The sequence below is a fragment of the Schistocerca americana genome, chromosome 1, assembly GCF_021461395.2.
Source record: "Schistocerca americana isolate TAMUIC-IGC-003095 chromosome 1, iqSchAmer2.1, whole genome shotgun sequence".
Classification (NCBI taxonomy): domain Eukaryota; kingdom Metazoa; phylum Arthropoda; class Insecta; order Orthoptera; family Acrididae; genus Schistocerca; species Schistocerca americana.
In genome coordinates this window covers 1,073,221,969-1,073,236,010 of record NC_060119.1, presented here as the reverse complement: position 1 = coordinate 1,073,236,010, position 14,042 = coordinate 1,073,221,969, and the positions used below count along the sequence as shown (strand labels likewise).

The window sequence follows — 14,042 nt, the reverse complement described above, 5'->3', positions numbered from 1 at the left end:
ATCGCCTTCTAGATTTTATCTGCAAACTCCGCTACTATGTCCAAGGGCGTGTCAGACCGTGACAACATAATTGCTTTGACAGACGGTAGCAAGCAACTGCTCCATATTGAGCGCAGTAAGCTGTTTGGAATGGTTCCCACATTTACTTTGTTTCTTAGGTGCTGCAAGAAGGCTGTCTCTGTCTCCAATACCTTCCACAGTGAGAATTTGACGGATTTGCTCTTCCTGTGGTGCTGACATTCGTCAGATCAATTGTGCTTTAAGCCGGTTGTAGGAGTTAGCTTCTGGCGGTGAGGTAATTACATGTTGTACTTCTGCAGCGTACTCGTGATCTAATTGGCTTACTAACAGCGCAAACTTTGTAGCGTCTGGCGAAATTCCAGAATAGAAAAAGCTGGCCTCCACCTGCGCAAACCTGGATTGTGTGGCCAGAAAGGTGGTAGACTTACAGCCAATCATGACATGGAGCGGTGAATGTCAGTCATTTTGAAAATCTCTTGAGTAAGCGCTCTCAACCCAATAATACTATGAGGTAAATCATGTCGGGGTCACCACTTTGTTGTTAAAAGCTGGGCAGTCTGTTGTTCAACCATTAGAAGATGCTTTTACATAATACGACGGAACCACACTCCCTTTACTATATTAACATTAGCTTTATTGATTACAGTCACAGGAGACGGAGATGAGTACAAGGCTTGTTCAATCGTTCCGAGCTCTCAACTGAAAATAACTTAACATGCAGGCAACAATACATCAGAGTTATCCCGTGTCTACGCACGAACTCATGCCAGCATGAAAGATACAATAAAAGTAAAAAGCATAATGAAAGAATAACAAAGCCAAAACAGACCACAGCAACTCTGGTGCTGGCAGGAAATATTTGATGGGGCGCTTGTTTCTAAACATATGCAGACAACACGTGCGATACAACACTACGCAATTGCACCACGATGTCGCCAGAGTTTTGTACTGTTCCATTGCCTCCCCCCCCCCCCCCCCCCCCCAAATTGCAAGCCCATGACTACAAGTGGTTGATATAATGAAAGTTCATTTTATTATTGTTTAATTAAACAATACTTTAGCTGATGTAATGTAAGTGTATTTTATCACTGTTTAATTAAACTAAGATTAAACTGTGATTTTGGTAACAGAAAGACAGCTATTCTCCACATGTGTACAAAGTACATCATGTTATGTTCGAGGATTAATTGTTTTGATTTCACACAAAGGGAAAAGAAAATGCCATGTGCTGCATGATGCTTGCAGATGAAATAACCCATTAAAAATTCGAAATACAGTCAAATTAAATCTCATGAAATATTCTAGAGGAGTCTCACAGCACAGACAGAATGATTGCAGAAATGACTAAAATCCTTCATTTTACGGATCAATTTCTAGCCCCCCCCCCCCCTTCTACCCACACACACATATTCATATAGACATACTGGTACTATCATCTTTTGAACTTGCTTGCAATTGCAGTTTTTAAAAATAAAAATTCAGTGGAGAGAACTCTAAATGTCATTACCAAATGAAAAACACTGAATTATTACAAAACAGCTGCAATTTTCAACACTTTTATGAGACTATTAAACATAAATAAGATGTTATAAGAAATATATTGAAAATTCACAAGACAAATAATCCAAAGATAATACGAGTAATAAACAAAGAAGTGTAGCAGTCCCAGAAGGTTATCGAAAAGAGCTGGCAAGCTTGATGTTACTGTATCTTTTGGAAGAGGGATACACTACACTATCAAAACTTGTAAGAATGAGGAAGTTCCTTTTGCTGGTAATCATAATGAATTTCCATGTACTGGTATTTCCTAAGTGAAATTTAACTTTCTGTTAAACAGCAATTGTCTTTTCCAGCAATTCTATGGCTCAAGTTATTTTCTTGCAGTAGTCTTTCCACCAATTATCATATTTCAAAACATGCAGGGATTTAAACTTCAGCACTTGAAACTAAATGTACAATTGTTTGATTAGGGCTTCATTCTATTTTCCAACATGCATGCTACCATATTTCTGGAGATTTTTCTTTATTATACCAAAGCTTTGATATTTAGCCTCTCACGAGAAATTTTTCAGTTTTATTTCTTCTCTGGCAAACTTTCAACACTTAACTGGTATTAATTATTAAAAAACTCTACAGCAATGAGAATATATATATTTTTACTACCCAACACACTAACAGTGTTGAGGTACAGTTCTGTGATATCTGTGAACTGAGGCAGAGACAATATGAACAGCCGACTACTATTTTTTCTTAAGCCACTGCAGTTTTTCAACGCAAGCATGATTCCTTGATACACCGTATTTCAACCCCATTGACCATTAACGGCAGAAAAAAAAGTGGACTTATGGGGTTTCTGAAATTACTGATTAAAATGTTTTCTGGTTTACATTTTAAATGCTTGCTTTTATTTCAAGCATATTCTTGGGGTAAAACAAAGAACACCAGCGATAAAAAAGTTTACAATAACAGGTCAAAAGCTTATCGAGTTTTGTAAAAGAACACTCTATAAAACTTACATATGCCTTAATAACTGAAAATATGTGACACTACATTTTTCTCATTACTAACTTCAGTTGGGATGGGCCCTTATTTTGACAGCACTGAATCCAAATGAACCAATACCACAAACAAAACCAAAACATGACTGACTTTGTCCCCCAGGAATTTCCTTATACACCATTGTTTTAGTTGTTAATTTATTACGTGAACATCACTGTTGCTGGCTCCTTTTTTCTGTAAGTCCAATTTCCGAAAATGTCTTTCTGTTCACAATTGGTTACTCATCAAGCAAGTTTTAAAAATGGAATATCTTAAAATAATCCTTTTGCCAATTTGTTTCCCTTACCATTCACCTATGTGAAATCTTTTACAATTACTGAACAAAGCACTGACCCACAGTACTTATGCAGATCTTCAATAAAATATTTAAAAGTAGACTTTCCATCAGTAACTTACTTGCTGTCATACACTACTCTTTATGTGTAGGGACTTGAAAATGTATCATCTGTTTTGGGGAAAATTGTTTTCTTTTTTCTTTGTTTGTAAAATGATTAGACATACTAATATAAAATGTTGTTATGCTGGGTGCCAGAAAACTGAGTCTTCCAAGCTTCGAAACTGACTTTAAAAAATGTGGTGATTGGGGAACATTTTGGCTTTAATGTTTGCTTTTGCCAAAATTTCCAACAGTTTTTTTTCAGAAATGGTCAGAGTTTGTTTTCTTCTTCGTCTCTATCCAAGCTTGCAACAAATGATTGTTTCTCTTGGGATGCAGCACCATTTTCCTGCCAGTGAACAGATTGCTTCTCTGATTTAACGTATTTCTCAACATTATTTTTCTTCTCATGCATAATTTGATTGTTACAAAATCAGCAGAATACTGATTTCGAACTGTTGTGGGCATTCGTAGCTGTGCGACCCATCCTTACAATGCTACACACGGAAACAAAAAGATACTTGGCAATCAAATAGAAGCGAAAATGACTGAGTGTTACGGGGAAACTCTCGGTGTGATCGACATATGTTGACATATTTTCTTTTCCGATCGCTACAGTGCAGAGTGTGGATTTTGAACTGGTAGCCAGCTGTCTGCACAAACAAACTAGAATCACACTGAGGTGACAAAACTCATGGGATCATGATATTCACATATACAGATGGCTGCAGTATCGCACACACAAAGTATGAAAGGGCAGTATATTGGAGGAGCTGTCATTTGTACTCGCATGATTTATGTGAAAAGATTTCTAATGTGATTATGGCCACACAACGGGAGTTAACAGACTCTGAATGGTAGTTGGAGCTAGATGCACTATTCAATATTCCAAGGTTAACAGTATCAAGAATATGCCAAGAATACCAAATTTAAAGAATTTTGTCTCGCAGACAATGCACTGGCCAATGGCGTGACCGAGAGCAGCGGCATTTGTGTAGAGTTGTCAGTGCTAACAGACAAGCAACACCGCTTGGAATACCTGCAGAAATCAATGTGGGATGTATGACTAACATATCTGTTAGGGCACTGAGGTGAAATTTGGAGTTAATGAACTACAGGAGCAGATGACCGGTAGGAGTGCCTTTGCTAAGACCACATAGCCTGCAGCACCTCTCCTGGGCTTGTGACCATACCAGTTGGACCCCTGAAGACTGGAAAACTATGGCTTTGTCAAATGAGTCCCAATTTCAGTTGGTAAGCGCTAACGGTAGGGTTTGAGTGTGGCGCAGACCCCATGAAGCAATGAACCTGAGTTGTCAACAGGCACTGTGCAAGCTGGTTTTGACTCTATAATGGTGTGGGCTGTGTTTGCATGACTGGACTGGGTCCTCCGGTCTGAGTGTACTTATCATTGCTGTAAATTGTTATGCTTGGCTACTTGGAGACCATTTGCAGCCATTCATGGACTTCATGTTCCGACACAATGATGGAATTGCCACTGGACCAGAACAGTTCTGGCAACACTTTCACAATTATGGATGGCTGTGGAGGCAGCATAGCTCAGTATTTCTCGAGAGACTTCTGACAATTTGTCGAGTCGTGCCACATCGAGTTGCTGCACTATGCCGAGCAAAAGGTGGTCCGACATGGTATTAGGAGGTATCCAACAGCTTTCGTCACCTCAATGTATGACTGCCAGAAGGGAAAGGAGTGGCACAAAGAAAACAAGCCCCCCTTCCCACTCACAGGTCAGCCAGCCATCTGTGCTTTCTATGAAAGCAGAGCCGACACATGATCACAGGGGTCGCCAATCCCTTCTAGTGTGATGGGGGCCATAATCTAACTCCGTGATGGAACAATGTTAGTGTCTTCATTCATTTCAAAAAGAAGAGGAAAAATAATAAGCAACACACACCACACAATATTCAGTAATGGCTAACAAGCAATTGCTTGCTTACGTTCCCAGTGTTGTAAATGATGTAATTCAAGTGCAACATCTACCGGTGTATGATGCAACCTCAGTTCAAAACATATGCCACCTAAAACTGTCACAGTGTCCACATTATACCAACTTTTGAACTTCAGCTAGCCAACAAACGGGTTTTTCTGTGTTCTAAGATACTAAGTCTCATGGCTAAGTTCTAAGTTGCATTGCATGGCATGTATATTATACAGACCTTTCGATCATCCACAATTGGTGTGACACCAGAGCATTGAGTGTATTTGTATGACATCGTATTGTCTCACACATCATTAGGCTTTGCCCAATGATGTGAAACATAGAAGTAGCTGTAAATTTGTTACATTTTTTATATTTACGAGGTGTGTTTAAGAAGTACAGTGATTTTATATTTTTATGAAAAAATATTTATTTATTCATGAATATTCATGTTTTCCCCTTCAAAGTAATCCCACTCTGATGCAATACACTAGTGACAACGCTTCTTTCAATCCTCAAAGCACTTGCTCATAAGCACTTTTTGGTACAGCCTTGAGTACTTCCAGCGATGCAGTTTTTATTTCCTCAATCGTTTAAAATCTTTGTAGTTTCTTAGGTCTCTTCAGTTCTGGCAACTGTAAAAAGTTACAGGGGCCCAAATCCAGCAAATATGGTGGCTGAGGCACGATTGTCAGGTTGTTTTTGCCCAAAAGATCTCCCTCAAGCAATGATGAATTAGCACTTGCATTGTAGTGATGCAAAAGCCATGAATTGTTTTTCTACAATTCCTGATGTTTTTTGCATATTGCTTCTCGCAAACGGGAACACAATATCAAGGTTATACTCCTTATTGCTCGTATGACCTTGATACAAAAATTCATGATGCGTGCACCATGGTAATTGGAGATAGGAAAAAAAAATATAAATAAATAAAGATGAGCAACACTTTGACATTTGATCGAACTTGGCAGGCTTTTTTCGATCTTTGTGCTCTGGGATGCTCCCATTGGGACAACTGGGCTTTGGTTTCGACGTCATAAGTCATAACTGTAAACCCAATTCAACAGCTCCTGAGCAATGCTCATGCGATGGTTCTTCCAATCAAAGTTGAGAAGTTTTGGAACAAACTTCGCTGACACACATCTCATACCCAAGACATTCAAAAAAAATTTTATGACATGAGTTAACTGATATGCCAACAGTATCTGCAACTTCTCTTACAGTAATTTGGCAATTTGCCAAAATAATTTTCTTCACAGCTTCGACGTTATCATCTGTTGTTGATGTGCTGGGGCATCCAGAGCAAGGTTTGTCACTGGAATCTTCTCAGCCATCTTGGAAGAGCTTGTACCACTTGTAAACTTTTTTTTTTCTTTCTTACTTAGAGTGGACTCACCATGTGCCACTGTCTACATTTCAAGTGTTTTAGAGCACTTGATTCCATTTTTATTTGCTTCATTTTTTTACAATAATCGAAAATTGGTGAGCACACTGAAACCCATCTAACCTTTCTATCTGTCAAAAACAAACAAAGTACGTGTACACTTGAAACTGTGAACATATGTTCGGGACAAGCATTGGGAAGGGGGGGGGGGATCGACAATTGAATGTACGTTGCCCGCGCAATTAGAAGTCACCTTACTTTTTGAACAGCCCTTGCATGTGGTGAAAATGAGGATATTTTAAACAATCTCTGATAAAATAGTTCATCTGTATGCAATTCACTATGGAGCAGCATTTAGTAGGTAATTTTCAGTTTTCACATTTTGAGGCAGAATTCACATTTATTGCAAATGAGAATTTTTCCTGACTATTTATGTGGCAATTTATTGCTCTATACCATTATTTATTCGGCTCTCTGTATACTACAAAGGACTTATCATCATCTTAGCAATTAACATTTGAGAAATGTTTACTCTTTTCTTCCAGCAGTTCTATCTTAAGTGGTCAGATTCAATGGTGACATATTTTCTGTGCCACTGTCTAAGCCAAAATGCTGAAATAACAGCACACACTACTTGGCATGTGGTGGAACAACCCTTGGCTTTGTTGTGTAATACTTGTATAATTATATAGACAGATCACTATGATGGACACAATTGTGAATCGACTAACTTTCTCTGTTTTGATAAATTTATGATCACCTTCATTTAAAACGTTAATAAAGCAGTCACCTGCAATTTTACAGTCATTACTAACTTTGTAATAAATTTCAATATTTTAATTTGTCTTCAATGAAATAAAGTTTTAGCATACCTTGTACGCTTTCTCCACATTTCCATCCATGCAGTGCTGCAGCATTTCTTTAATAAGTAATGGATGTGGTTCATCACATACCTAAAAAACATAATAATTTGTCAGAACATAAAGATCTCTACATTCTGCTGTCACCTCTAAATTAGTAGCAGTTTATATTTTTAGCATAGTTGTCTTGTGCAGCATAAATGACTGAAAATGCAATATAATGATTTGAAAATATTTCACCATAAACAAATTACCAAACAGAATACAGAGTTATCCTATAACCAAGTCTACTATAGTGTTGATATTACAGTGGAAACTCCAGGTAGGAATATCAACAATGTAGGAAAAGACAGATTGCTGCTTACTATAACGAAGACACATCATGTTCCAGAGAGGCACTCCAGAAAGATACTCACGTATACCATATTTACTCGAATTTAAGCCGCGTTTTTTTTCCCGTTTTTGTAATCCAAAAAAACCACCTGCGGCTTAGAATCGAGTGCAAACTAAGCGGAAGTTCTGAAAAATGTTGGTAGGTGTCGCCACAACTAACTTCCACCATCGAATATATGTAGCACTACACAGGCATGCTTTGCAGGCACAAAGATAAATACTGGCGTCAAAACCTCTTGAGTCAGTAAATAAATTGAAAAAAATGTGGAAGACGAGCTTTTTTTCTCCGCCCCGAGTTTCGATCACTGCATTTTCATACATTATCCAACGAAGTAAATACAAATTCCGTATTGTTAATCTTCGAATGTAGCAGCATTTCAACGTACTACGAAAATCCGACTGGCAAGACTGTTTGGGATGTTTGTCAATATGGCCAACTCTACGTTATGCATTTTTTCCTACCTGTGAGAAGAGATGGTTGCTAATAGGAACTTTTATGAATTGTGAATCATATACAGTATTCTCTTCACCATAAGAATAATACAAATATAAACATTTTGTATGTATTCTTTTATGTTTGCTGCTATCTCATTTAAATCCTGTTTGCCTAATAAACTACGAAACTAGTGTGAGATAACAGCAAACGAGGAAGAATATACGTAGCATGTCATGTTTATATTCGTATTATTCTTATGCCTAATACTGATACAGTCAGAAATGAAGCACAGCAATTGACTAGATTTTTAAATCTAAGATGACTGTAATTTCTGTGCAGAATGTAATGTACAAAAGAGGCATTTGCAAAGATTTTCAAACAGCGAAAAATTTTAGCTAAACTCTAGTTCAGAACATTTTCTATCGTACGCAGTCTATTATTTGGTTCTTGTTGATCATTATCAAAGAAAGCAGCAGTGTAAGTAACAACAAACAGCAGTCTCTTGCCATTGTTTCGCTAATGAGACAATTCCTCTCTTTTTTTATCGTAAGCGGCGGTAGCGCGCGCAAAAGAAGCCATGATGCCGCGAGCGTCGATAGGTCGTAAACAAACATTATCAGAATGCAACAAACAATGCATGACACAGTCCAATAACGCATTTTGAGCTAAGAGTGACGTAAACACCTATAACAAAGAGAACGGCACTTATCAGACCAAAGAAAAATAAGCAATCGATTCAAACCAGACGAAGCACGTGGAAAACGAAGGGTACCCGTATAAATATGGATGGAGCGCCTGACGCATAGCAATGGCTACCTGGTAAAGCGTAACTGCTAAGCTTACAACTTGAACCAAACTACTGTAGCTGTATTGTCATTCATTCGACCTAAATTGTGTCTCATATTACAATGGACCAACTTTGTTTCGATTTGGAGGTGCGGCCTAAAACTTTTCTCTCCCTTGAATTTCGAGTCTCAAATTTCAGGTGCGGCTTAGATTCAGGAAAATTTTTTTCCCTTGATTTCGAGTCTCATTTTTCGGGTGCAGCTTAGATTCGAGTGCGGCTTAGATTCGAGTAAATACGGTAGGTTTTAGCCATAGTCTTCGTCTGTAAAATGTGCGTGCGCGCGCCCACACACACACACACACACACACACACACACACACACACAACCGTCAACTCCAGCATCTTGGGCTGGACAAAACTACTGGTAAGTACTTAGAGCATGTCATACCATGCAATTATTTAACAGCAATACTAACGAGCAACATGAAATGAGATGAACACATCATTATTAGGAAGAAGTACATGGAAGAATTGTCCAAAGGGTTGTAAATGATATTGTATACACAACACTAGTGACATCATTCTTATAGTATTGCTCCAGTATTTGGAGTCCTTATCAACTAGGGACAAAAACAAAGAGAGAATTCACAGATGCCCGTATTAAAATGTAGCAGTGATAATCAGGAAGTAAAATGAGAATCTTTGAATAAAAGGTGGTAACATTTTCATTAAATTACACACATCAAAAAAGTTTTGCATCACCTCGGTTCCAAGAGTTCCGGAACCCGTACAGAAAATTGGGAGAGAGATCAACATAAACATTTCCACCCTTTTTATTGTTCATGAAAACCACGCATTGCATGTTGTACCGCCACACAGCGATCCCGTCAGAGCTGGTGGTCCAGATTGCTGTATACACTAGTACTTCTTGCACTGAAGCATCCCTGTATTCATCATGGCATACTATTCACAAGTTCATCAAGGCACTGTTGGTACAGATTGTCCCACTCGTCAATGGCGATTTGGCGTGGATCCCTCAGAGTGGTTGGTGGGTTACGTCATGCATAAACAGCCCTTTTCAATCCATCCCAGGCATGTTTGATAGGATTCATGTCTGGAGAAAATGCTGGCCACTCTAGTCAAATGGTGTTATCCTGAAGGAAGTCATTCATAAGATTTGCACGATGGGGGCGTGAATTGTCGCCCATGAAGACGAATGCCTCACCAATATGGTTGCACTATTGGTCGGAGGATGGCATTCACGTATCATACAGCCGTTACGGTGCCTTCCATGACCACCAGCGATGTACGTCGGCCCCACATAATGCTACCCCAAAACAGCAGGGAACCTCCACCTTGCTGCACTCAGACAGTGTGTCAAGGGCATTCAGCCTGACCAGGTTGCCTCCAAACATGTCTCCAACAATTGTCTGGCTGAAGGAACGTGTGGCACTCATCAGTGAAGAGAACATGATGCCAATCCGGAGTGGTCCATTTGTCATGATGTTGGGCCCATCTGTACTGCGCTATGTGGATGTTGAGAGTGAAGTTGTGCATCATGCAGCCTATTGCACACAGTTTGAGTCTTAACACGACGTCCTGTGGCTGCATGAAAAGCATTATTTAACATGGTGGCATTGCTGTCAGGGTTGCTCCAAGCCATAATCCGTAGGTAGTGGTCATCCACTGCAGTAGTAGCCCTTGGGGGGCCAGAGTGAGGCATGTCATCGACAGTTCCTGTCTCTCTGTATCTCGTCCATGTCCAAACAACATCGCTTTGGTTCACTCCGAGACGGCTGAACACTTCCCTTGCTGAGAGCCCTTCCTGGCATAAAGTAACAATGCAGACACTCGAACTGCGATACTGACCATCTAGGCTTGGTTGAACTACAACACGAGCCGTGTACCTCCTTCCGGGTGGAATGACTGGAACTGACCGGCTGTTGGACCCCCTGTCTAATAAGCACTGCTCATGCATAGTTGTTTACATCTTTGGGCGGGTTTAGTGACATCTCTGACCAGACAAAGCGACTGTATCTGTGATACAATATCCACAGTCAACGTCTATCTTCAGGAATTCTGGGAACTGGGGTGATGCAAAACATTTTTTGATGTGTGTATGTCCAGCAAAATTAGAGAACTGGAATGCAAGGAAAACTGTGCAACCATTCTACCATCAACATAGTTCGAGGAGATTATATAAAAGTAAGTTACACGTTATTATGGCAGGTCAAGTAACTTTTCTTGAATGTTGCACTACACTTCAAAGTGACACAGATACAGTACAATATCTTTTGGACAATCTCTATAAACAATGGTTGGAACATTCTACTAAGCAACCAATTACTTGACAAGAGAAATCGCTTCTCGGTAGCAGAGCCATCGAAGAATAGCTGTGTGAATGTCATCATTGAAACCCCTCCCGAAGAAATTCTTTCAGGTTGGCGGAAAGATGGAAATCCCACGCTGAAAGATGTTCCTTCCTCATTAGCATCACTGTCTGTGCAGCCTTGGTCAAACTGTTGGCACCATTTCACTATGGCTGGCTGTGACATTCGGAATTTCACCATGAATCTAGGTGCATTTAGATGCTTTGCCCACAAGAATCTTACTGTCCTGCACACTTCAACTATGGAGTACATTTCCAGTTGCCACACCAATTCACTCCCACACTTGTACAACAGCAGAACCATGCCTGCAGGAAATCCAAAACATGTGCTCTCTTCTGACAATAAGCCACTCCTGTAGGGTAATTGTCTTAGCATGGGATGACATGTAATTTACTTTCTCAAGTCCCTGCATATATCATATAAGGATCATGATAATAAGATAAGAGAGATTATGGTGTGCAGGGGCATATAGAGAATAATTATCCTCTTACTCTGTATGTAAATGGAATAGGACACAAAACTGCTAGAACCAGTATGAAGTATTCTCTGTCATGCACTGTACAGTGGCTTGTGTGTGTGTGTGTGTGTGTGTGTGTGTGTGTGTGTGTGTGTGTGTGTGTGTGTGCGCGCGCGCGCGCACCTAAATACAAATTTTGTAGGAAAATACATTAATGACCCTGTAGTGAGAGTACAATAAAATACCTAACTTGAAAACATTTTCACTGCTGACATGTCCAAATCCATTAAATGTTGACTGCAAGTTGTTAAATGCTTGACGCATGTCTCCCTGTGCTGTAAACACAATTGCCTCCAGTCCATCATCTGTGTAGGAGACCTAGAAGAAACACACACACAAAAAGTACTATTCACATGCACAATTACTTAACAACAATCTCATGTAAATTGTGGAAGATGTTTCTTACCCCTTCCTTCTGGCAAACCTCAATAACTTTGGCAAGAATCTGAGCATCATTAAGTTTGCCAAATCGCAACACAGCACACCGAGACTGTATTGGTTCTATGATTTTTTCACTGTTGTTACATGCTAACGCAAATCGTGTTGTTTTACTGTACAACTCCATTGTACGCCTCAGAGCCTGCTGAGCACCTTCTGTCATACTGTAACAGAAAGTTAGTACTTTTTGATGTTGAGTTGCCATGAACATAAGTCCTTCATTTTTTATGAATAATGTGCATATTATAAAATGATTCCACATTTTATGAAAGACTTTCTTATTTTGCCTTGATTATATATAAGCATTTTACCTTCCTGGTCTCTTTGCATTCCAAATACACCATAGTGCTAGCTTTCTATCCAGAGGAATGGGTGGTACTGTGAGGGACTATTCACTGTAGTAAATTTTTTTTTTTTAAATCTAACATGGAATGAAAACATTATACTCTAGATAAGTGACTCTTTTTAATGCTAAACAATGTTACTGTCTGCAGCAAATCACATGTGGTGATGAAGTTTTGGGAGAAGCTAGAAAACTTACTAGTATGTAGGGACTAATTCAAACACAGTATGGCAGTCCGGCACGTGGCTGGAATGCGCGATATTGAAGGTTTACGTATTTAAGAAAGCAAAGTTAGTTGATGCCACCACTTTCTAAAGGTTAAAAAAAAAAAAAAAGAAAAACATTTAGACTGTGAAACACTTAATAATACTGTACAGTGGGTGCAGATTCTGTACTGAAAACACAAAATTAAAATTAATCTCTCTGTGAAATCATAGTTCAGTTATTGATATATATTTGCATTCCAGAAAGCTATCAGACACTGGATAAAAAAAATAACTATTTGCACTGAGTGACACAGATTAAAGTTTGTGCCATGCTGATGGAGACGAGACCAGATTTACTGGTTTGCATTATGAAACAAGATTCATTAACTTATAATTATAGTTACAACTGGGGAAGCACCTCCAACATTTTGTCCATACGAAGCACAACAAAATTTTACTTACAGTTTAAGAAAGAAAGTAGATGCAAATATTTAAAAAAATTACAATTTATGTAATTCAGACAGGCTGGTTTGGTGATGTGTTGGTGTGTCTAGGTCCAGATGGCACAGGTTGTGATGTAATGACTTGCAAGTTGTGTATGTTGTGCTCAACATGTTCTGTCAATGGGTGGGTCAGCTTTGTTCTTGGTCACAGTTTCGCAGTGCACATTCATTGGATGAGCACCTGGTTTGCGATGGTGCCCATGTAAAACACTGTACAGAAGTTACAGCAGAGTTAGTGTATGTGATATGACTAATTCCACAGGTTGTCCTACATCCAGTGTCAGAGCTGGAAAAGTGCTGGGTGAGTGCATCGGCAGGGCTTTTACCCGAATCTTCCTTCTGGAATCTACCAATGTGGCCACATCTACACTCAACTCCTCAAAAATATATCCTAACCTACACCATGTGATCAAAAGTATACGGACATCTGGCTGAAAATGACATACAAGTTTGTGGCACCCTTCACTGGTTATGCTGGAATTCAATATGGAGTTGGACCACCCTTGCCCTTGATGATAGCTTCCACTCTCACAGGCATATGTTCAATCAGGTGTTGGAAGGTTTCTTGGGGAATGGTAGCCCATTCTTCATGGAGTGATGCACTGAGGAGAGGTATTGATGTAGATCGTGAGGCCTGGCATGAAGTCGGAGTTCCAAAACATCCCAAAGGTGTTCTATAGGATTCAGGTCAGGACAATGTGCACGCCAGTCCATTACATGGATGTTATTGTCGTGTAACCACTCAGCCACATGCCGTGCATTATGAACAGGTACTCCAACGTGTTGAAAGATGCAATCACCATCCTCTAATTGCTCTTCAACAGTGGAAAGCAAGAAGGTGCTTAAAACCTCAATGTAGGCCTGTGCTGTGCTAGTGCCACGCAAAACAA

General features: G+C 39.4%; 1 protein-coding gene across 1 annotated transcript in view; it reads right to left on the bottom strand.

Annotated features, from left to right (window-relative positions):
- The window catches only part of LOC124617369 (replication factor C subunit 2), a 68,143-nt gene that overhangs the window by 12,740 nt on the left and 41,361 nt on the right, over positions 1-14,042 (bottom strand). Inside the window, exons 4-6 of the mRNA XM_047145259.1 lie at positions 12,069-12,264; positions 11,852-11,980; positions 7,152-7,232 (exon numbers count right to left, since the gene is read on the bottom strand). Of these exons, the coding sequence (XP_047001215.1) occupies positions 7,152-7,232; positions 11,852-11,980; positions 12,069-12,264 (406 nt within the window). The remainder of the gene's footprint in view (positions 1-7,151; positions 7,233-11,851; positions 11,981-12,068; positions 12,265-14,042) is intronic.